This window comes from Archocentrus centrarchus, chromosome 1 (assembly GCF_007364275.1).
Source record: "Archocentrus centrarchus isolate MPI-CPG fArcCen1 chromosome 1, fArcCen1, whole genome shotgun sequence".
In the NCBI taxonomy this organism is placed as follows: Eukaryota; Metazoa; Chordata; class Actinopteri; order Cichliformes; family Cichlidae; genus Archocentrus; species Archocentrus centrarchus.
Genome location: NC_044346.1, coordinates 6,746,104 through 6,771,332, shown reverse-complemented (window position 1 = coordinate 6,771,332; position 25,229 = coordinate 6,746,104). Strand labels below are relative to the sequence as shown.

At 38.8% G+C, this 25,229-nt stretch overlaps 1 protein-coding gene across 1 annotated transcript in view; it reads left to right on the top strand.

The window, feature by feature from the left end:
* The window catches only part of LOC115775707 (voltage-dependent T-type calcium channel subunit alpha-1I-like), a 184,260-nt gene that overhangs the window by 35,302 nt on the left and 123,729 nt on the right, over positions 1-25,229 (top strand). Inside the window, exon 3 of the mRNA XM_030723225.1 lies at positions 1,837-1,970. Within this exon, the coding sequence (XP_030579085.1) occupies positions 1,837-1,970 (134 nt within the window). The remainder of the gene's footprint in view (positions 1-1,836; positions 1,971-25,229) is intronic.

The window sequence follows — 25,229 nt, the reverse complement described above, 5'->3', positions numbered from 1 at the left end:
TGGTAGCACCTCATCCATCTTTTCAGCAAAGGTCAAGGTTGGAAAGTGACCACTCCTCCTTATTAATAACCCATTAATACCTGCACTCTTCTGGACTTTCTAAATAGAATACATTTTTTCAGCATCAAACAGGTAAAAAAAAAAAAAAAGATCCACATGAATGGTTCAGATTTGGATCATGTTGCCTGCAGTATATCACTCTGAAAATCAAATTACAGGCAACACCAAGCATGTCAGTTCATCTCTAATCCCCCAGTATGAATAGAAAAGAACTCCAGCTAATCTAGGCTTTTTGCACACAGCAGCAATAGCATTCATTAGCAAGCTAAGATCTTTGATTTGTTTAGATTTTTTTTCTTTTTTTTTTTTAATTAGATGCCTGATTAAAGCTTGGAGTGTGGTGTGGGAATGTCGACGTGGGGCTTACCTCTGATTGCTGCTCAAGCTAATTATTTTTCACTACCCCACCATTTAAGGCAACCTGTTCATTTGGAGAAGAGTTGTTGGCATTGGGATGATGTCATGGAAAAAGTGCCTTATGTAATTAGCTGCCTAGAGCTCGCTTTTCACACACAATGTTACCAAAACTCTCACTGTGTACAAACAAAGAGATATCGATTCATTGTTAAAACCAACAAAATGGAAAGATATTGAGTTTTACTGTTTATTATGGCAAAGAGAAGCATCAAGTCATCCCAGTCATGAAGCTGGAATCACTGAATGTTATTCTCATCTAAAAAAAAATGGCAGTTAATAAATTCTGAGGAAGGTTGTACAACTGATAAATCATTTAACAGAAAATGAATAAATCAATTCATTCATTAACTAATTGCTTCACTTATATTACAGACAGGCCACTGAGATGATCTCAGTAGTTGCCAGGGATATGATAAATGCTAAGGCACTGCATATATAATTTGTGTCCAAATATTTTTTGAACGAGTGAATCCTAACGTTAACTCTTGTACTGTAACTACATTGTGTACACTCAATTAGTTGTTAGATTTAGAAGTACAGTTACAAGTAAAATATGAATTCCACAGCTGAAGCATCACCTGAAGGATTTGTGGATTTGGAGAAGTTTATGAACTCAGAGGTACTCAGGTGTGAAAGTCTGTAGGAATGGTGAAGTCCAGACGTTGGCTTTAGTCTTATTTGCTGAAATGAAAACGTGCATCTTGCCATCAGCCCTGGATGCACATTTGATGAAGATGAGTCAGTCAGACATAACAGTTCCTCCTTGCTACTGTATGTCATTGGCAACATGCAAGATGGACCAATAGACTCCAAGTTTTTGACTCTGCCTTCAGCATGTCTCTAGAGATTCTTAGTACCAGGTGCTACAAAAGTCCAAGGTGCAGCAGATTTGACCAAGCTGTTTTATGTATTTATTTTTGCGTGTGTGTGTGTGTGTGTACATTTGCTGGTTCTTGTCTATGAGATGTGAGTGCTTCCCTCAACAAGTGATTTCTTTGTCACAGACATGTATCATTTATTTAATTTAATCAATTTTTCAATGGTAAGCCTACTGTATACTGAACTGCAATACTGCAGCAAAATGATAAATGTCCTTGCCACTTTATACCTGAAACATAAATAAATAACCTGTTGATTCAAATGATGATTTTCCATTTATCACTTAGTGCAGAAAGTCAGCTAGTTTAACTTTTACATGCTAAATGTAATAGATCTCTCTCCATGATTATTTTGTTTCCATCCCCAAAACGATGCATCGTTTATGGTTCAGTCAGCTGAATTACATCAAAAGCAGTCAGAAAATGACTTTTTCCTCTTTTCCCTCATTAACACCTCGTATCTTTGCTTTATTTCTGTCAGGCCTTTGATGCATTCATCTACATCTTCTTTGCTCTGGAGATGGTTGTGAAGATGATTGCTCTGGGGATCTTTGGTCGACGCTGTTACCTCGGGGACACATGGAACAGGCTGGATTTCTTCATCGTCATGGCGGGGTGAGGACCTTCTGTTCCATTTATCTGACTCCTTTTTTCCACATCAGGAGACTGACATGGATGGGAGCACTGAAGGGCTTTCTTCCAAATAAACGCCTTGATAGCAACAGCAACAATAATAGAAAAATAAAAGGAAAATGATACATGTTATATACTCATGCATTGTGGGTCAGAGTAATACTAATTAAATACATGCAAAGGATTAAACTGAAACAGTAGCTGATTCTTTCTTAGTAATGTGTCCGCTGTTCCTTTAAAGTCTACTGAAAATGTTTCATTCCACATTTAAACTGGAGCTTTCACACATGGGGCGTTTGAATTATTTGAAAGTTCAAATATTTAATGATGATTAATTGCGGTTGTAAAGGCGAGGCTCCAAATCCCTTTTTGGCTCGGCCTTCTTTGTCTTCCTGACAATTCACAATCCAGTGTGCTGTGATGCATAGCCTATCAAGCTGGTGTTACAAATGTAACATGGCATTCAGTATTAACATGTGGATAGTAACTGGCTCTCACTTGGAACATGACTGTCAGTAACACAGTGATGATGTAACTCAGCTGAGCTAATCATCACAATTTACTGAATGAGCTGAAATTACCCTGCCATGGATTCTGTTTGTGCTCCCACTGTGCACACCTTTAAATGGGGGAAAATGCACTTAAACTGAATAATTTTACTTGTTGGACATTCCACTATAAAATGTGTGTACTTTTTTTTTTTTAACTCTACTGTGTCAAGAAACAAAGTTTTGTGGGAAAAGGATGCCAAATGTAGGACTCAGAACTCCGGTTAAAAGAACAAAAAACTAAGTTTTATTAAGGCTGAAAGCAGAGAGCACCAAACTCCAACAGAACATGGGCAACAAACTGGAATTCACAAGGGCAGGAAATTAAAGGGACAAGACTGATGGTGGAACAGAAGGGGAACAGGGGGACCTAACACCACAAAATCATCAGTAACAAAAACCTAACAAGTGCTCAAGACTCGATACATAAAGAAATACCACAGAGATCATCTTAAAACAGCAAAGCAAAGAATGAAGAACTCATAAAGAACCCAAACATAAATCATACTCAAAACAAAAAAACTCAAAACCCTGGGACCATGACACACTGAGCTTCCGTGCAAATAATTGATGACCTAATTCTAACTCTACCCCTCCCCTAAAATTATATGATATGTTAATATGTTGACCTTGAAGCCCTTGGTGAATGTAAGCCAAAATTTAATGGATTATTAACATGACCCCGCTCTACATGCCTACAAAGTTTTATCAGAATTCATTCAAAACTTTTTGAGCTATTACGTTTATAGACTCATAAACACTATCAAAGGCATAACCTCCTTGGTGGGGGCTATGCTCTTCACCTTCTGCTGTGCCAGACATTTGATTTCTGTTATCTGTAGCTGTCTTTTAATGTAGTCCTACTAGGCTAGACTACATCCATGAAACATTATGCTGCATGTTGCAGAGAACAGCTGTGATCGGCACATGCAGGCACATCGTCAGGCAGTGACTTTGTGAGCGCTTGATCTGCTTTTTGCTTTGTGTTTTGTCAGTGAAGCATCCATATTTGATATCACTTGATCACGCTAATTTAATTGTGGGGAGCCAAAATCATGATTGAGGTTTAAATTTGATTAATTATGAAGCTCTACTTTCAGATATATAAAAAAACCTGCTTCTAATGACAGCACAAGTCATAATGGTTTCCAAGTGATATTTTACATAATACAAATTGCTTAGATTTCTCAATAGCTTTCAATAAGCAGCGGTGGTCCAGGAGGTAGAATGGGTCGTCTACTAGCTTGAAGGTTTGTGTTTCAGTCTCTGGCTCCCTTAGTCTGCATGTTGAAGCATTCTTCGGTAAGATGCTGAACCCCAAGTAGCTAGGAAGCTTGTATAAATGTGCATGTGAATGGGTGAATGAGGCATTTGGTAGAAATTGCTTTGAGTGCTCAAACTGAATAGAAAAGCACTATACATATGTACAGTCCATTTACCTTTGAACAACACCTAACACCAAACTCCATCGGTGATAGGCTGCTGCACCCAAAATGTTTGAGGTCTTTTCTCCCCACAGCAGTCAGACTTTTTAACCAGCACTGCTCCGAGAAATAGAAGTAGGCCACTATGTTCATCACTACTATTACTAGCACCGTGCAATACACATCCTTTTAAATAGGTTGGGTACTTATTTATTGCAATAAACAGGTGTAATATAATAATCCATTTTGTAACATAATCTGCATATAATATATTCTGTCCTCCATTATGAACATATGTTTGTACTGTACTATTATACTTTACTATACTGTATTATTTATACAGATTTTTGTTATCATTCTACTTGAACTCTTATACTTTCTATTTTTGTTTTATTGTATCTTAGTTATTGTTTATGCTCTGCACTATACCTGTGCTGCTGCTACACTGAATTTCCCCATCATGGGACTAACATAAAGGGATTCCTTATCTTATCTTCACACTAACACTCAGATTTAATAGGTGTTAAACTCTTGTGTTTATGCTAAAGTCACATCAGCTCTAAAAAATAAAAAAAAAACATGGTTTTGCATTGACACCACAAATAGACTGCACCTAAAGTCATTCTGAAACAAAGCTAGATCTTTCTTTTCAAGACATCTCAGACCATTTGATATTTTTAATCAGTCAGAAGATTCTGCCTTCATTCACATTTGATTTTATCAGTTTTTTGGGGTGTGTTGCCCTTACTACAGACTCAAGAACACTACATTTGTTTATTTATACACACAGAAGAACAGAAAACAGTTTACTTTTTTTTTTAACTGTACGCTCTGCATATCTATCCTGACTAGAGAAGAAAAAGATCCTTTATTCCATAAAAAGCTGTAGCACATCAAGAGCCATGGACCTGGCTAAGAAAGCACACTATTACAAAGTTAAGAAAAATATAAAACTTTGGGACAACAATAAAGAAAACAAGGAAGCAAGGAAATACAAAATCACATAATACAAAATCCAGGTTAGGAATAGCAATTAAACTCCTAGTGATACAAACAATTCAGTTTTAATGTGTTCTAAAGGTTCATCCACAACTAAAAATATGAGAAATGTGTCCTGGCCTGGGTACCCTGTAAAGCAGTCATCCAAAGGAAATAACAACTGTTTGTGAGTGACAGGAGATTATGCAGGTAAGTAGGGAGATCACCCAGCATGGCTTTGTATTTAAAAAAGACCAAGAAACCACACTATAAAGTAGGCTGTGATATGTACTGGTCAATGAATCTTAAATATAAACATGATACATACATATAACAAAGAGACATGAAGATGTCATATATTTATGTATTCATCACTCTCACAGGTTACAGGAACTTATGTGAGCACTGCAGTCCTAAAAGACATTGTTGGCACACTTTCAGTTTAACTAGCAATCTGAATAGATGGCAGGAAATTAGCGTTCATGGCAGAATAAGGAATTAAAAAAAAAAAAAAAAGCATTTGGCAAGCAGCACATGTTTCCAAAGCTGGGTTGCCACACTATCACTTAGTACATAAGAATTAAAGTAATTAGCATGGTTTGATTACTCAAAGCAATTAAGTTGTATCCTATCATTTTTAAATAGATCATTAGCTTGCTGCGTGCTGCCCCCCATGATCAGTAAACCAAAAAAGAAAAATTCCTTATGGTGGAGAATTGCCAAACATCAACAAACGTCAAATGTAGCTTTGACACCGTCTTTGCTGACCAACAAAAACAACATGATCAAATTTCTGTATAAAGCCGGGCTGGGCAACATTTTTTCTCAGTGGAGCGGACTGAATAGATAAAGTAAGCAAACGGACACACACAGCGAACAGCTGAATAGAAACATGATACACACAGATGCTCAAACACTGTCTGCTCAAATCAGTTACGTTTTTAGACATTACAGATGTTTTAAAATGAGCCCGGGTTCTTGTTCCACAGGCCAAGAACTTTTTTTGTTATTGTTTTGGCACAATGCAATAAAATTTTGTTGGAGCCGTCCTCCAGGTGTAGAAAATAATAAAGATAAGAAATTTAAAAATAAAATAAAATAAAATATTTACAGTTCTTTAATTTGGGGAGCTGAGTGCCAATGATTTTCTCAGCAGTCTTGATGATGCATTGGAGAGCTTTCCTTATGTATGCCGTGCAGCCAGGGAACCATACTGAGCTGCAGTATGTGAGAACAGTGACCTGTTAATGTATTTAAGAAAATCTGGACATGTGTCCTTTCACATGTGCATGTAGCACCAAGCTTTTTGTGATTTTCGGAGGCTTATTTTGCATCCACAGGACCTATGCATCTTGCAGGCATCGAGCTGACCAGGAATTTCTCTGTATACCAAAGTATTCTAGAGTCTGTCTGACAGCTAAAATTGGGCTGAAATTGGGTCATGAAACAGGGCAATGATCCCAAGCACAGCAGCAAATCTACAACAGAATGGCTAAAAAAAGAAAAGAATCAAGGTGTTGCAACGACCCAGTCAAAGACCAGACCTCAACCCAGCTGTGCATAAACGAATGCTCACAAACCTCAATGCGCTGAAGCAACATTGTGAAGATGAGTGGGCCACAATTCTTCCACAATGATGTGAGAGTCTGATAAAGTCATACAGAAAACGATTACTTCAAGTTACTGAAGAAAAAGTGGTTCTACAAGTTACTGAATCATGGGGTTTACTTGGTTTTTCTTAGGACTGCAAAGAGTCCTGTTAAATTTTCCTTTTCACAGTACTTTATTTTTGTAAACAAGTTTTTATACATTTGTCACCTGCACTGTGAGTAATTGTACTGCTTGTTAGTCATACTTTGACAAGCTTCTCAAAATGTTACCCTAAGAGCAGAGCTGCAAAAAAAAGCTCATGCTCAAAACTAAATTGCCTTTACTTATACACATTAGGGCTGGGTATTGTTAGGAACCTCACGATTCGATTCGATTTCGATTATTGCTGTTGCAATTCGATTCGATTCGATATTGATTTAAAGTTGTGAAGACACAAATGATTTAAGATAATGTTGATATTTTTTAAAATATTTATTTTCATACAAACTTCTGTAACGTCACATTTCTGAGCAAAGAAACAAACTTCTTTCTGCAATGTGCTTAAAGTAGAAAACTGTTCTTAATAAACAATAAAAAATAAAGTGCATGTAAAATAAAATTAGGCATAGCTTATCTCTTGAAAGTCTAATATAAATAAAAATGCATTTCAATAACATCTCTGCATATCAGTGCAGATTTAAACACAAATCATAGGGTTGTATTCAACTGAATTGCACTGAAAAAGTTTAGTGCTTGTAAACATTCTTAGCTTTTGAACATGTAGTGATTAACCTCTAATTTTTGAACATATCTTGAACTGAACTATAGTACTGTAGCCAGAAATAAAGAATTGTACTGTAACAGTGCAGTTCTTAATTTCTGGTTACAGACTAAGTGGGCACGTGGAGATTCTTGTTCAGAAAAAGCAGCTGATCCACATGCTCAGGCTTCAATGCACTTCTCTGGGCTGTGACTATGTCACCTGCTGTGGAAAAGATCCTTTCAGCAGGTACACTACTGCCTGAGATGCAAAGGTACCTTTTAGCTTGGCATGACAACAAAGCGTTAAAACCCTTGTTTTCAACAACACTGTACGGTCGTAGGTCCTTGCAAATAAACACGGCTACAGACTTTGTGATTTTTTTGTGCGCGGGCAGAGCTTGGCGGAAGTTTAGAGGTGAATGATTTGTCGATTTGTGTCTGTTTGGAGTCAACAGGTTGTGCTTCGGGTTTTTGTAGCGCATCTGCGTGGTATCTGGTTAAGTGGTTGCGCAGGATTGTCGTGTTACTGCAGTAATTTAATTCTCTCTGGCACAGCTTACATACCACCTTGCTTTTGTCGACTTCTTGAGTTCCAGATTTAGACGGGAAAGCAAAATGAGCCCAAACATCTGACTTAAAAGTTGACGGAGTTAGCTTTCTACAGCTGCTCGCCATGACTGTTGTTATGCGCTCAGGTGCTCAGCACAGTAACCAAACTCGCAGCGCCCCCAACGTGTCAGGAGGTGAATCGATTCTGAGGAGCCCCCTAATCGATTATGAATTTTGCGTGAAATTATTGCGATGCATCGATTCTTCAATTATTTTACCCACCCCTAATACACATTGCCTTTCTTTGGATATTGTATTTTCTAATGTAAGTGCAACACTTTTGAATTGCACATTTCAAATTATTATTTGTGACAGTCTTTATTTATTAATAGTCATTCTCTCAAAAATATTCCAATATGTGAACAGATTTGTACAAAACAACAAAAACCTTGTCAAAAAGCTTAAGTTGCTTCAGTTTGAGTTTGGCTCCGTGCTTACAAGCCTGGAAGTAACAGCGAACACAGTATTATGTTATTACCAGTGCATGTCAGTCTCTCACATATTTGGAATATAATTACTGCCTCTGGGTTCTGTCCTCAGAAAACATGGAATCTCATTTCATTGTTATGCTGACGATTGCCAAATTTATTTGCCCTTGAAGCAGAAGGATGTCCATTCCATAAAACATCTCCTGGTGTGTCTAGGTGATATTAAAGCTTGGTTGGCCTTGAACTTTTTTAATTTTAATGAAAAGAAAACAGAGGTGATGATGTTTGGACCCAGTGGTTCCTGTGAGCCCTCCTCTGTTGACTTGGGACCCTTGGAGGTATATTTAAAACCCATTATTACTGATGTTGGTTTTAAGGTGGACAGTGATTTTAAATTGGACAGCCAAATCAGAGCCGTGGTTAAGTCCAGTTTTTATCATTTGACGCGATTGGCATCAGTAAAACCGTTTCTTTCTAGGCAGCATTTTGAAACAGGGATCCATGCTTTTATTTCATCTCGACTGGATTACTGTAACACACTGTATTTGGGAGTCTGCAATGCTGCTGCACGGCGTTTGACGTGAACTCAAAAGAGAGTGCACATTACTTCTGTCCTGGCCATACTTCACTGGTTACTTGTATATTTTAGGATTCATTTTAAAATTCTTATGTTCGTTTTTAAATCTTCGCACAATCTTGCCCCACCTTACCTATCAGAGCTTCTTCACCCCTACATACCTTGTCGGTCTCTCTGAGGTACCAAAATCGAGAAGGAAGCTCAGAGGGGACAGGGCTTTCTCTATAGTTGGTCCTAAATTATGGAATGACTTGCCTTTGCAGGTCAGAGAGGCCCCTCCACTGTCCACTTTTAAAGTTCGTCTTAAAACCCATCTTTTGTCCTTGGCTTTCAACTCCAGCGGAATCTAGTTTTAAACTGTATGTTTTTTTGTTGTTTTTTTTTTTTTTTTCCTGAAAGAGTTATTTAATTGTTATTTATTTATTTGTGTTTTAATGTATAGCACTTTGTGTTACCTGTGGTTGTTTTAAAGTGCTTTATAAATAAAGATAGTATGTTATGAAACAATTTTAAAGGATTTGGAAATAATTTTTTTTAAATAAGTGTAGAAATTGTCCCCAGGGCATATTTGCATTAGAGATTTACATATTTATGGGCAGCATGGTGGCGCGGTGGTTAGCGCTGTTGCCTCACAGCTAGAATAACATCTAGAAGGACTGGGTTTGGTTCGACCTTGGCCTGGGCCTCTCTCTCTGCGTGGAGTTTGCATGTTCTCCACGTGTTTGTGTGGGTTTCCTCCCACAGTCTAAATACATGCAGTTAGGTTAGGTTAACTCAGTGGTTCTCAAATCCAGGCCTCGTGGCCCAGTGTCCTGCAGGTTTTAGATGTGTCCTTGATCCAACACACCTGAATCAAATGGCTGAATTACCTTCTCAGTACGCAGTCAAGTTCTCCAAAATCCTGCTAATGACTTCTAGATTTGACTCTGGTTTGTGGAAGCAGAGACACATCTAAAACCTGCAGAACACTGGGCCACGAGGCCTGGATTTGAGAACCACTGGGGTTATTGGTCACTCTAAATTGCCCATAGATGTGAGTGTGAATGGCTGACCTGTACAGGGTGTACCCTGCCTCTCGCCATGTCAGCTGGGATAGGCTCCAGCCCCCCCATGACTTTGAACAAAAGAAGTGGATGGATTTACATATTTATGTTACATTTGTCTCATTAGTAAAATTCAAATTGACAAATTTAGTCAAATTGCAACTTTCTGTCATATAGCCTCCCTTTTTTATTTCCTGTCTTTTTTCTCCCCCCATTTTCATTTTCACTTTCATGGAAAAGGGCACATTTTTCATTCACTTTTACTGATATGATTCCTCCAGATTTTCCAACCTTGCACTGTCACTAGCACAATGTTCTTACCCCCAGGCTACAGAAGATACTACTGCCACCATCTTGCTTTCTTTTAATATTTGAACTAGTCCTTTTTTTCTACTTAGCCCGAAAATTTCAACACACGTCTTTCCTCGCCATCATCTTTATGCACCAAACCACAATATTCAGTGCATGCGTGGCATGAAAGCGATAACGCCATCATCACCAATTACTGCCTAGTCTTGCATCCACCACATGCAGCGTGCTTAGTGACAAGAAGGTGGTGGTTGGGGGGGGGGGCGTGATAAAACGTTGCACCCCTGGGAACTAGTTTAGTGCAAACACAAACAGTAGGCGAGCTGCGGGGAAGGGATTAAGAGCAGTGTGAGGCTCACACCAGGCTCAGCTTAGCTTGCCTGTACAGCTGATCCCTGCACACAGTTAGTGTGTGAAAGAAGTTAGAACAGCAGGTTGTGTGTGTGGACCGCTCTAGGATTGGGTAGATGCCAACATTAATCTAAAATTGTCTTTTTGTGTAAATAATAACCCTTTTAACTTGAGGCCTCTATTAGTGGTGTAAAATAATACTATAATACTTTTACTAGCTGCATTACGTCACGATACCTCCGTTAAGGGTTAATTCTGGTACACAAGGCTCCAAACAATGATTAAAAGGTCTATAGACTGACATAAAGCTATAGAATAAGGTCCTCAAACACAAAATAGGGTTAGTGTTCTCTACAGCTAAAGTTAAGCTTGCAGATCTTTCTGTCATAGTTTGCTGTGTGTGGTGGGCACGGCACTTTCTCCACCTGTAAAAGCCTGTTGGGAGGTTTTGAAGGGCAAGTTGAAATAGACTGATTTGTCTGAATGTGTGCATGCATGCACTGATGCCTCTCCTTTCACTCCTACTAAGACACACTTAAAATCCATTACTGTATATAATGGTGCTTAATACAGTGAAACGTAGGAAGTCAGTGTTGGTTTTTAGTCATTTTTCCATTCATCCTTAGTCTCTGAGGTCTGTCAAAGATGAAGTACTGACGGCAGTCCTGGTATTCACAGCACTGCATTTTACTTTTGAGTCTATCTGCTGAGGCACAGGAGAAGACAATGAGAAAATCTGGGACACTGTGTTTGTACTAAAACAGCTTGATGATCATCTGCAGATGAATGGATTATTTGAAGAGCTTAAGTCAGGATAGCATAGAAAAAGCACTACACATGGTTGTGAGGTTCTCATGGCCTCGGACTGGTTTAAATTTAATCTGTCCGATAGATTTGTGCATATAAATAGGGAGCCTTTGTCTCACACAAAAGTTAGTTATGGAGTACATTATACGACTTCTCTTAGGCAATATATAATTAGAAAACCCTGCATACGTTTCCATTGCTATGCAGATGATACCCAGCTATGTTTAGCCCTGAAGCCAGATGTCAAAAATCAGTTAGTGTCATGGTCCTGGGTCTTTGACTCGGAGTTTTGCGTTCTGGACTGTTAAATTCTCTGTTTAGTTCCTAGTTTATGTATCCTCTTTGTGTTTGTTCTTCAATATTTTGAGTCTTAGTTGTTAGTTCCAGTTTTTGGTCATAGGTTATGAATTTTGATGTTCAGAGTTCTTAGTTCATAGTCTGTAATTCCTCTTTGTAATCTGGTTTTCTGGTAGAGTTTAGATATTTTGATCCCTTGTGTTTTAGTCTAGCCTTCCCGGTATTCCTTTGTGTCTTGTCAGGACTTTGTCTCTGTTAGTGATTCTCTGTTAGTTGCTTCCTGTTTTATTTTGGTAGTCTTTGGTACTTTGTGCCTTTTTATTTAGTTTTAGTTCCTTTAGGCATTTCTTAAAGACATAAAGGTCTGGATGACCTCTGATTTCCTGCTTTTAAATCAGACAAAACTGAGTTTATTGTTCTCAGCCCTTAAAATCTTTGAAACATGGCATCTAACCAGATCCTTACTCTGGATGGCATTACCTTGGCCTCCAGTAACACTGTGAGGAATCTTGTAGTAATTTTTGACCACGATATGTCCTTCGAATCACACATTAAACAAATATGTAGGAGTGCTGTCTATCATCTGCACAATATCTCTAAAATTAGAAACATCTTGCCTTAGAGTGATGCTGAAAAATTAGTTCATGCATTTATTACTTCTAGACTGGACAATTTTAATTCATTATAATAAGGCTACTCTAATATATTATTTCATTTTGGCACTTTTAGCCCTCCATACTTTAAAAGTTCCTTGAAAAGCCTTCAGTTGATCCAAAAGACTGCAGCAAGAGTAGTGACAGGGACCAGAAAGACAGAGCATATTTCTCTCATATTGCTATCTCTTCATTGGTTTCCCTATTAAATTCTGAATTGAATTTAAAATCCTTTTCCTCACATACAAAATCTTGAATAATCAGCCCCTGTCATATCCCAAAGTACCATATTATTGTAATAGAGCACTTTGCTGTCAGACTGCAGGCTTATTTGTGGTTCCTAGAGTTTCTAAAAGTAGAACGAAAGGCAGAGCCTTCAGCGTTCACGCCCCTCTCCTGTGGAACCAGTTCCCAACTTTCCTTTTTGACAAAGCTTATATTTAGCGCTGGATCCCTTAGCTATGCAGCAGTAAGCTTAGGCTACTGTGGGTTTTCCCATAATGCACTGAGCACCATTCCTTCACTCACCTCGTTTCACTAAACCTGTTTATACCCCACTATTGCATTAATCATTAGTAATAGTAGTAAACTGTGGCTCTCTCTCTCCTGTGGTGTGTATTTTGTCTTGTCTCCCTTTGCTCTCTTCTGTTTCCCCTCACCCCCAAATGGTTGCAGCAGATGACTGCCCCTCCCTGAGCCTGGTTCTGCTGGAGGTTTCTTCCTGTTTAAAGGGAGTTTTTCCTTCCCAGTGTTGCCAAGTGCTTGCTTCTGGGGAGATGTGTGATTGTGTTGGGGTTTTCTCTCTATTGTAGTGTCTTTACCCAACAATATAAAGCACGTCGTGGCAACTGTTGTTGTGAATTGGTACTGTATCAATAAAACTGAATTGAATTCCCTCATAAAATGTATGTTTTTGTGCATGAGACCTGATACGAAAATAAACTAAACTATAATAAACCAGTACCACAGGATAGCTGTCTCTTCCAATTCAGATCTTATGTATGGTGATTATATATACAGCTGAGCTTGGCTCTTGGTGACAGTAATAAAATTACTTGCAATGAGTGACGCTGATCCTAATTTGTTGAAACGCTGCATTATTGTGTTTGCCTAAAGCAGAGTGGACAGCGAGCATTTGAGAGGAAAAAAAAAAAATGCACACTGAGGCGAATGAATGCATTAGCATTAGCATTATAGAAGGTTGTCTTTTCCTGTCGTCACTGTTTTAATGTTGGCATCTATCATTGTTCAGCATTAAAGTGTTTTCTTTTTTTTGCTTTGTTTTGTCTTTGCCCACATGAGGCAATTAGATGTTTGCCAGAAACTTAAGCTGGGTCCACACTTATTATTATTATTACACCGATTATGAATGTGATTTGGCTATATCGACTGATTAACCTGAGCTGGACTGGGTCTTTTCCAGATTCAGCTGGTGTTAGCAGTTAACAGGTAAAGTAATCTACTTTGTTTTTTGTTGAAGGATTTGAAGGATTTTCTATCCTTCTAGCCCCCAGTGATCAAGCTTGAGTTTGTAGCTAAAATTGCTTAGCGTTCATGAATTTTACTCAGAGACTCTGCTTCAAAGATAATTTTATAAGTGAAACTTGAATTGAGGTAAAATGTGTGCTTAACAGTCTGTGTGTAGCCTTTTGCGATGGTCTGTCTTCAGGGAATAATGTTAGAGAGGTTATCCGTGAGTGCAGGCTGAGCTTTGTACGTCCTCTCTCAGGATGCAGTCAGTCTCTCAGCCCCTTGTCTCTCCATGTCCTCTATCTGTCTCCAGCACTCAGCCGAAGAAGCGAGGTAAAAACATGCTGCGTTTTGAGGATATGACAAGGAATCTAGCTGAGAAAAGCAGAGATATCAAAGCTAAATGTCAGGGTTCATAAATTTACACATTTTACACGCCAAAAGCATTCCTATAAAGCCCATCATGAAAATGACAACCAGGAATTTACACTACAGTATGCTGTTCAGGCTCTTGCTGATTTCCTTGACTGCTGCTTCAAGCTTGGTTGAAATACTAAAATCAGTTTGCTAATTGCTCGGTAGTGTGACTGTTGTTGGAGCTACAGATGTTTGATTATCTCCTGACGGGAAAAGCTACACAAGTTCATTTGCTAAGAAATTTGCCACAGAAGTTTTGATGATCCTGTATTCCAACTGATTTTATCCCTGCCAGACTGCTCAGAGATGGTCTGATCTTTAAAGCAGAGCTTTTTCTATAACTTTTGCGGTCCCCCACCTCACATATTAGCCGTGGCTGAGTTGCTGTGCTTCCTAAATGCTTCCACTTTGCAATAATACCATTTACAGTTCATTGTGGACAATTTAGGAGGGAAGAAATGTCACAGACTGACTTGTAATGGTCACACTCAAATTGAGCTCTTTAGAATTACCCATTTTTTCACAAATGTTTGTGGAGGCAGACTGCATGGTTAGGTGCTTAACTTTATACAGCTACGGCAATGGAACTGAAAACATCTGAATTCAAAGCTTAAGAGGCGTGGCACAATACTTTTGTCCACATAGTGTAGTGTTGTGCATTGAAAATGGATTTATTTTTGTAGCCTTTATTTAACATCACTTTTTCAAGGGTCACTGACCAAAGAGCCATTAGAGAGAACTGTGAGAGAAGACTGAAGACCTACTGATACTAACTTCAAAGTCAGACAATAGAACAGCTTCAGCATTGTTACAAGTACAAGCACCTTTGTAAAAATCCTCTTTAACAAGCCCAGGAAAATAGGTTTAACATGCAATGTCTAGCTTGCATAATAAAGCTTAAATCTAGACAACATATCTGTAGTTGTTTCTTCTTTAGAGGATGGTTTAGTGCTTAGTGCTTAGCTGAAGGACTGCTCTCCTTTGAGGAACTGCTGAGATACTTGCATCAGTCTCCATCTAGAGTTATCGCTGTGTCATGATCAACAGATTATACTTGTTTAACAAAGAGTGCCATTTTTTGGTCTTGCCATCTGTTTTTCACTGTTCACATATAAATAATAAAGCTTTCTTTTTCATACAGTAAATTTGGAATCTGTATAACAAGCATATGCTTGCACTATAAATCAACTGTCTCCCCCATACACTGAGAGCTGGCAACCCATGTCCTAGTAAACAGAACAGATTGGAGGCCATAACTGATCCTGATTTACGTTGGCGTGACTATATTTATATGAGCTGTTCACTGTTAACTTTTCTCTCTTAAAAATAAATAGTCATTCTTTTATTTACTTTACTTTACAATTACATATAGGAACTAAAGACTTTATGATGCCTTCTACTCTATATTAGCGTTTTATGAAATAATGTAAAAAAAAATAGTACTATTCTAGTACAACAATCCAGAAACAAATCCAAAGTTCATTAAAGGTGCAGTGCTCAATTTTGTTGAAAATATTTCAAAGTGAAAGTGTTGCAGAAAGATGCTGATTCAACTCTTTGTGCTTTTTGGCATTGTTCATCTGTATCTACTGGGATGTTTCTATTGATACAAACACAAATGAGGTGACTTGATGATAGAAATACCTGTCAGTAAGCAACGTGTCCTTTGGGTTGTCGGAAGGTTTCCATAAATCAGATAAAACTTCCACACATCTATTAGACTGGGATATGTTGAGTTTGGAAGCTGGGCGTATGCTTTGGGGTTTGTGTAATGTTTCTTTTCCTGACCAGTTTTTGAGCTGGTAAGGAATTTTTTATTTTTATGATTGGAGGAATTTTATTTCTGTATGATCAATATTTGCACAGCAGTCAGTATGTTTCCTAGATTATATGTACCCAGTACTGTCCAAACTGTGTGAACAACTTTAGAGGTTTAGAGTCGCATCCACCACACCATATCATCAGTGAGGCCTCTAATCCTAAATCCATTCTGCGTCATGACCCCAAACATACAGCTAAAGCCATGAAGTGCTGTCTTCAACAACAAGAAGTCCTGCAACAGATGGTCTGCTTCCCACAGAGCCCTTATCTCAACATCATGGAGTCAGTCTGAGATTACGTGAAGTGACACGGGAACAGTTTTGCCAAAGAACTGTTGCTTGAAACAACATACCTGCAGCTTTTGTTTATGAATATGATTGTTATTTGTTGTTGCTGATTTTGTATTGATGTAGTTAAGCTAACTAAATGTTTCCCTGATAGTTGAGAATGAGGAAGGTCAGCTTCTGGTCTCACTGCCCAAGAGGATCTCAGTGGGTTGAACTTTAGTGTTGACGTTCACTTTTTGGTTTTATTTTGGTAGTGTTCTTTCTAATTTACAGTAATGCAACTAAGACCAAAATCAGTCATTTCTCCTGGATATATTAGAAATGAATTATTTTGGTAGATATATGGGTTTCCATCAGACATAAGAATCTTCATTTCAGGGTAACTAAAATATTCTTATTTCCAAATCTCAGGCTGCTGAGGAGAAAAAGTAATCTGGTTACTCTCTTCATACTCATATTACAGTAACATAATCAAGGCATATATCAAACCTGTGAAACAACCGCTGCGTTTTTTTTTAACCTCTTTCTGCCTTCATATGCTGAAGAGAAAGAACTAGTATTCTTATGGTGGTGAATCAGACACGTTATCGTTTAGTAGCTTTTTCTTTTGTGGTGAACAGTGGCCCATTACAGAAACTATACACTCCCCTGCACATATGTTTTTTTTTTTTTTCCCAGATCTTCAGCTTGTGACACGAAAGTTTGTTTTACTTGTAAGCCATAGCCAGTGAGAGCAAGTGTGCAATGTCTAATGTATGGCTTTGCTGTAAACATGACCTTCTGGAAATCAGCTGTGAGTAGCTGAAACTTTGATGAGATGCACCAGAGCCAAAGGAGGGATAAGAGAACAGGTGTATGAGAGATTCAGTTGAGGTACCTCTTGATTGTGACTGAATAAGAAATCCTGAGGTTCACACACCAAAAGCTACTTGATTCCACAAATGACTTGTTTTGCTTTAGGTACCAAAACTATTTGGTTAGAATTGAGCAATAAAACTACTTTGTATTCAGTAATTTTACAACTCCAAGTCAAAAAAAATTTGTGCAAAATGTAAATAAAATTAAAATGTATTGATCTTCAAATCTCATAAACCCATATTTTATTCACAATATAACAGAAAACATAGCCAATGATTAAACTGGGACATTTAACATTTCATTTTGATTTTGATGGCAGCAGCACATCGCTTTGCAACTAATTAGGTTAATTGACAACAGGTTAGTAACATGATGGGGTATAAAAAGACTTAAAGAGACAACGTTTCTCAGAACTAAAGATGGGCAGAGGTTCACTAACCTGCAGTAAACTGTGTCTACAAATTATGGGGCAACTTCAGAATAATGTTACTCAATGAAAAATGGGGAGACAAGGTTGAAAATCAATATTGGATACCTGTGATCTTCAGGACCTCAGGCAGCACTGCATTAAAACCAGACATAATCCTGTCATGGAAATCAGTGCATGGGCTCAGGAACACTTCCAGGAATGAATCTGAACACATTTCACTGTGCCATCCACAAATTCAGGTTAAAGCTCTATCATGCAAAGAAGAAGTGATATGTGAAGATGATACAAAATATTTTTTGTAAAACATGGATGGTTCAGAAGTCTGCATTTCTGATGGTATGAAGGTGCATTATAGTTTATGGCACTGGCAGGTCGCACATCTGGAAAAGCACCATCAATGCTGAAAGGTATATACAGCATTTTAGAGCAACATATACACCCAGCCACACAATGTTTCAGTGAAGGTCTTGTATATCTCAGAGAGACGATGCTAAATCTCATACTGCATCTGTTACAACAGCATGGCTTCTTACTAGAAGAGTCTGGGTGCTGAACTGGTGCAGACCTTTCACCAATTTATAACATTTGGCACACCACAAAACAAAAAGTACAACAAAGAAGACCACGATTGTTGAACAGAGGAGAATGGGACAGCATTCCTTGCCCAGAAAGTCTAGCAGCTGTTATCCTCAGTTCCCAGATGTTTAGGGACTGTTCTTAAAAGAAGAGAGGATACTGCAAAGTGGTAAATACGGCCCTGTCCCAGTGTTTTTGAGACATGTCCATTAAATTAAAAAATGGTGCTTTTTTCTTAAAATAGTACTTTTTCTCACTTTTAACATTTGACACATTTTCTGTGTTTGAAATAACTAAAATATGGGTTTAGGAGATTTGCAAATCATTGCATTCTGTTTTTATTCATGTTTTACACAGTATCCCAACTTTTCCGTAAAGCATGCATACTGCTCCATACATATTTTAATCGGGCATTTCACATTAACATTGTGTTATTGTGATTGTAATTTTCATTCCAAATGCTCTCACTGGGAGTAAAACCTGCATCACTGTTGCCATAAACCCAGCACATCATAGCATTAACTCTAAATATCCTGATGAATACCACTGAGGATGCACTGAAAACCCATAACTTGGTCATATGTCTTAGAATGAGTTAAATGAAAGCAAATTGTGATGACTAAAAGCTCTCATTTAAATATCACTGTTAGCTAATTGCAGTCATTAGTCAGTAAAGCCATCTTTTAAATAATTAAGAAGCAAAAGCAGCTGTTTTTTTTTTCTTTACATGCAGTATTTGTTACGTCTTACATTTTGTACAGAGCATAGGCTAAGAAAAGCACACAAACAGAATGACACAAGCTCAAATTACTGTCAAATAATGTTGTATGATATGCTTTGACATATTAATTCTGTACATGTGCAGTCTCTTCAGCATGCAAACAAGGGTACTGCTCTATATATATTTTAACCAGGAACTTTAACATTAACATTGTGCTACTGCTGCAACAGGTGCTGTCAGATCCATATACTGTAATTAGTTTAATTTGAAGATGATGCATGTGATTAGTGAGTTAATGATCCTCAATAGCTTTTGACACTAAGAGTTTAGCAAATGAAGCATGGGAATCAGTCTTGTTTCACAGAGCATCGAATGGCTAAACAGATGTGTGCATGTTCATAGCTAATAACATAGTAATATTTTATTTGTATTTTATGCTTTACAGTGTGCCTTGCTTAACAAAAGTATTGCATTAACTGTTTAGCAGCAAGGATTTTTTTAAATATTTGTGTGGCAACCGAGGAGGTGTGATGAGTGAGAAGGAATAATCATCAATTGCAAATCACAGCGGATAATTGATAAAATCCTACAAAATTGCCAGACAACACCACGCAGGGAGTTTCACCCAGGGAATTAAGTTCCTTCACTAAAAGGCACATGGGTTCATCCACAGGTGAGGCTAAAGACGAGGTTCAATGTAGTTAAAAACAGTATAATTTTTATTTTAAGAAGGAAAAAAGTATTAAAACAGGAGAAGCACACAAAATCTAACAAACAGAAAATCGTAATCAGCAGCTGGGGCCCTATGGGGGACAGGGACCAGTGCAAGGGAGGCTGGAATCCCAAAAAAGACAAAGAAAAATAAATCACCCAGACATGTGATGACCACACCCTTGAGTGAAGAACCACAATCCCAGGGAAGCACAGCAAACACAAAGAAAAGGGGCCAGTGGGGGATACCACCACTCAAGCTACTGGTACTGCCACCACCACGGCTCCAGCAATTGAAAAGAAATAACAAGTGGAAAAGTACTAAACAAATAAACTAATCAGACTCTAACCAATGTGCAAATAACAGAATAAAGTAAACAATAAACATCAACCAAAATAGGAGCCAGAAAAGCCCCACACTCATTCATGAAAACGCATAAATCCATAAAAACCAACACCGGCAGAATAGAACTGAGCTGCAGGGCACGGGACTGAGTGCAGCAGCCGATACTGCTCCAGTTCACAGGCGGACAAGCAGAACACACAATGAAACAAAGCAGCAAGGAGACAGGACAGCAGCAACTCCAATCACCTGGGAGAAGCACGAGGTATTGCATCTCCAAATAAGTCAACCGAAGAGCGCCGCATAATTCTGTTATTCTAAAACCCACCTACCTATCTCAAGCACACACGGAGAGAAGTGACCCAGGCAGCTAATTGGTGTTTACCTGTGACCACACTAGTGTCAGCCTCAGAAACGTGCTTCATAGTGCAAAAAGAGACAAAGGACACTTACTGCAACAGGACACCCGCTTTGCTCAGCCAGTAGTAATGCTAGAGGCATTCAACTCTGCCGTTCTGCTAAGCAATTATTTTAAGCATCGCAAAAGAGACCAGAGAATAACGACTGAAGCCACGAGTAATCATACCTGCTGGAGACTGAGGCCTCAAGCCCGCAAATGGCACGTCAGCTAGGAAGGAGGAAACAGGTAGAGAGCCACAGCTTATATACCTGCCCTCACCTCTGTGAGTGGCCACCAATGGCAGACACATTAAACGATGTCTATACTGCCACACTTGGATGAACATTTTTAGAATCAATAGTTGCCTGAAGTCTAGAATCCGTGGATATCACAGGATGCTATGTTTCCTCCCTCAAGATGCTCTGCTAGACCTTTACTGCAGCCACTTTCCATTGATACTTGTTTGTGGGTCTCTCTGCCTTCAGTTTTCCCTTCAGTACCTGAACAGCAAGCTCTAGTGGGTAGAGATCAGGTGACTGATTTAAGAATATCCCATTCCTTTGCCTTGAGAAACTCTTGGGTTGCTTTTGCAGTATACTTTGGGTCATTATCCATTTGAACTGTGAAGCTCTGATCAACTTCACAGCATTCAGCTGAATCAGGGCAGAGAGTACACACAGCTCATCCTGTTATGTCTATCAGCAGTCACACCACCAATAAACACTAATGACCTGCTTCCACAGGTGACCATACCATATCATTGCCTTCACCATGTTGTTTATATGGTTCAGACCATGAGCTGTTCGTTTCCTTCTGCATACTTTTCCCATCATTTTGGTGTAAAATAACTTTAGCTTCATCTGTCCAAATACTGTTTTTGAGACCTGTGCCATCTCTTTTAGACGTTTTCTGACAAGGTCTTGAGTGTAACCAGTGATTTGCACCTTGTTGTAAACCCTCTTTACATTTTTGAAGGTGCCTCTTTATTGTAGACCATGACAATGGTGCGCCTACCTACTCAGGAGTTTTCTCGACTTGCACTGACATCTCTTATAGAGAGGTCTCTTGAAAATTAACTCCAAATGCAAGTTAAACACTTGGAATCAATGCCAGAATTTTTTTTTATCCACTTAATTTGTCATGAAATAATGAGGAAACAGGCCTCACTTGGCCATGACACCGTTTGTCGGTCAGTTGTAATTAACTTTGAGCCTCTAAAAAAGGGAACTATGTATAAAAATGGCTGGTATTTCTAAACAGTTAATGCACTTTGTTAAACCCTTTGAGTTAAAGTTGAAAGTCTACACTTCATTCACATCTTGATTGTTTGATTTAAAATCTAAATTAAAAAAAAAAAAGTTTAATGATTCAAAAACTTTCATGCTAATTTGTGCTAAATTGTCACATATATCTCTTCATTATCTTGCCGTTTCATATTTATCTGTTTCAGTGTTTTAAAGTCAGAGGCTTAAATGTGATGTGTGGGAAGTCTAACAGGAAGAAATAAGGAAAAAAAAAACTGTGAGAGATGGATAATGTGTCCGCAACAGCTTCAGCAGACAGCTGGCTTTTATCTTTGACAAGATATTCACATGTCTGAGCATATAACACACATAGGGACATGTGCATGAGCATCTGTACTCTGCTTGAGATGTAACAGTAGCTTATTAGAGCTCTGACGCCACATGGCACACTGTGGGAATGTGAGAATGCAAAATAATGTGCACCTTGAGAAAGTACACATACACACGCATACACACAGAACAGAACAAAACTGATAAGGAGCAAATAAAGAGGAGTGGAGAGATTGCATATAAGTGATACACGAGGAAGAGACTGAAGAGAGCGTTTGCGAGGTGGATTTTTAGTAGAAAGGATAAAAGACAAGGGCAGGAGGGAAAAGGTAAAGAGAGTGGAGTAAATTACAGCTTTTGTAAATGACTGTGTCTGTTTTGTGCTCACGTCTGTGTGCTCCTCTATCTTTTTTGACTTGCAAACCACTTCTGGGACTGAAACTCTACCGCATCCATTAATCTAATTTTAATAATTGAAGTCATCGTCACCAGAAGGAGTTTAGCCTGGACTGTTGGCATAAAACGAGACATTTAGCATGTTCTCGTAATTGCCATATTATTTTATCCTTGCCTATTAGACCATTGTACATTCAGTGAAATGGCTTAAAATGTACAATGTACTATTTAGCTGTATTATTGCTTTTCAAGGCTATCTACCGCCTGAATCACCAATTATGGTTAATTATAGAGTTTTGCTTGTGCATATGACTGTAACACGGGAAAGAAGAACTTTTGCTGTTGATGCTGGCGAACTGTAATGTGTGCGCATCTAGTGCTTTGTCGGCACCTTACAAGCACTGCAGCAGATATAAGCGTAGTTGCTGCACTACGTGTGACTCATGTAGGAAAATGTGCATGTACATGTAGACATTTACAAAATGTAGTAACTAGCACAGCAGTCAGTGTTGCTAATGTCATTTCTGGCAGTGGAGTGTTTCATCCATCCATCCATCCATCCTCTTATCCTGTTCAGGGTCATAGGGGGACTGGAGCCTATCCCAGCTGTCATAGGGCAAGAGGCAGGGTATACCCTGTACAAGTTGCCAGCCTAACACAGAGAGACAGACAACCATTCATGCTCACAATCACACCTATGGGAAATTTGTAATCACCAGTTAACCTAATCCCAGTAACTGCATGTCTTTGGACTGTGGGAGGAAACTGGAGTACCCAGAGAAAACCCACACAAACATGGGGAGAACATGCAAACTCCACACAGAAAGGCCCGGGCCAAGGTGGAACTGAACCCAGATATTCTAGCTGCAAGGCAACAGTGCTAACCACCACACCACCGTGGAGTGTTGCAACCTCTATAAAAAGGAAAGTGCCTGAATCAACTCTGTGAAGTTTTCCCTTGCAAATGTCCTATAGGACACTAACTCCTCTACATGACACATGTTCACCATGGTTATTAGCAAAAGAAGACATATCGGTTAAGATGATCAATCAGAGTAATCAGTCATTGTTTACTTCCTCTTATTCCGCATGCATCTGCACATGTGTATAATAACACAGATCACAACTGATCTCAGAGCCAGGAGTAGTGTCTCTAGCACGCTCGTCTCACATCCGTTTCCCATAAGTGAACAGAGGCTTGTCCACAAGGCAGACATGCAGATTAAAAAAAAATGCTGTTCTCAATTTGACCAGATCCAGCATTTGTTAACAGAACATGAGACAGGCATGAAATGCTTTACTTGACTGAATGCTGTCAAAGACAAGAGTGCTTAGATTTCACTGGGCAAGCATTACCTGCCTTACTTGTCCTGACAGAATGCTCATGTGCAACTTGCTTTGACAGCACTGAGCTGTCAAGATCCATGCACTATACAAATTGAACTATAGGAAGTATTCAAATGGAGAAACCCTAACACCTTTATAGAGCAGTTCTTCCTTTTTAGGGGGTTTTAAGGTGTCAGGCCTTGGGACCCTACTCTGTAACATAATGCATGAACTTTGTGCTGTTCTCTCATGCTGTCTTTCTGGTGTCTACTTGTGTATGCACTAAAATGTAGATCAGAAAAATGAAAGGAAAGTCTTCAGAACTGGATGGCCTTTTGCAATTTGTATTAAATGTATCTGCATTTTATTCTATTAATAATACTAAAATATTGTTTTGGCCCACAATTTACAAACAGCAATCCTGTTCTTAAACATGTTATTTAAGACCACAAAATATCAAAAAAAAAAAAAGTTAAAAAAGTACTTTTGAGTCCTGTGTATCATTCTAAAGTGTGCTTGTCAAAATTATCTCCAGTATTCACATATTTCCCCTCCAACCAGGGGGCAAGCCTGGAGAAAATCACTCCCACTGTTCCACTCTAATGCCACCTGAGAGAATATTTCACAGTATTAACTTAAAGAAGCAGAGACAGAGCAACTCTCTGAAAAGAGGAGAGGCATCAGCGAGGCCAAGAAAAAAAAAAAAAAGGAATAAGAAATATGTTTAAGAATCTGTTAAAAAAAACAAATCCACATTCTACCATCCAAGGCTGCTTTGGAACAAAAGTAATCTAGTTACTCCATTGAAATATTCATGAAGCTGTTTGGTTGGAGAGCGGTCCTAACTCAAACACAGACAGACACTAAATTTAGTTTGACGTGTGTGTGTGTGTGTGTGTATGTGAAGGTTTTGTGTGCCTGAGAGTGACGGCCAGTGCGCGTGCGTGTCTCTGTGTGTACTGTAAGTAAGAGTGCGTGTGGATTCACAGTTTATGTAACTGCATACTTCAGGAGTGTGCATCTGCGAGTGTGTTTCACTGTGCAAATTAAGTGTGTGTGGCCCCACCCTTCTGACTTAACACAGCTTTACGAGAGCCCCGGGCACTTTCTCTACTGTGTGTGTGTGTGAGTGTGTGTGTGTATGTGTGAGTGTGTGTGGGTGAGAGAGAGAGAGAGAGAGAGAGATTTTATTTGAGTGTCAGACTGGCGATACATCTGCTCGGTGTGGGAAAACCTGGGGTGTACAGGGATAATGCTTTTGTGTGCGTGTGTATTATTATTCCTGTGTGTCTAATAGATGTGTTTGTTGTCTCTGGGTATCATTTTGTGCAAAAGTACAATTGTTTGCCTGTGTGGCTGTGTGTCTCACTTGTGTGTAACCATGTGTGTGTGTACCTTATCGCAAATTGCTGCAAAAAATTGTTGGAAAATGACAGATCACTATTATGTCCCCCACACCACACACAGACACAGACACACAAATGTGCACACTGAGACACAAGCCTCATCAACACACTGGAGCATCGTGATTAAAA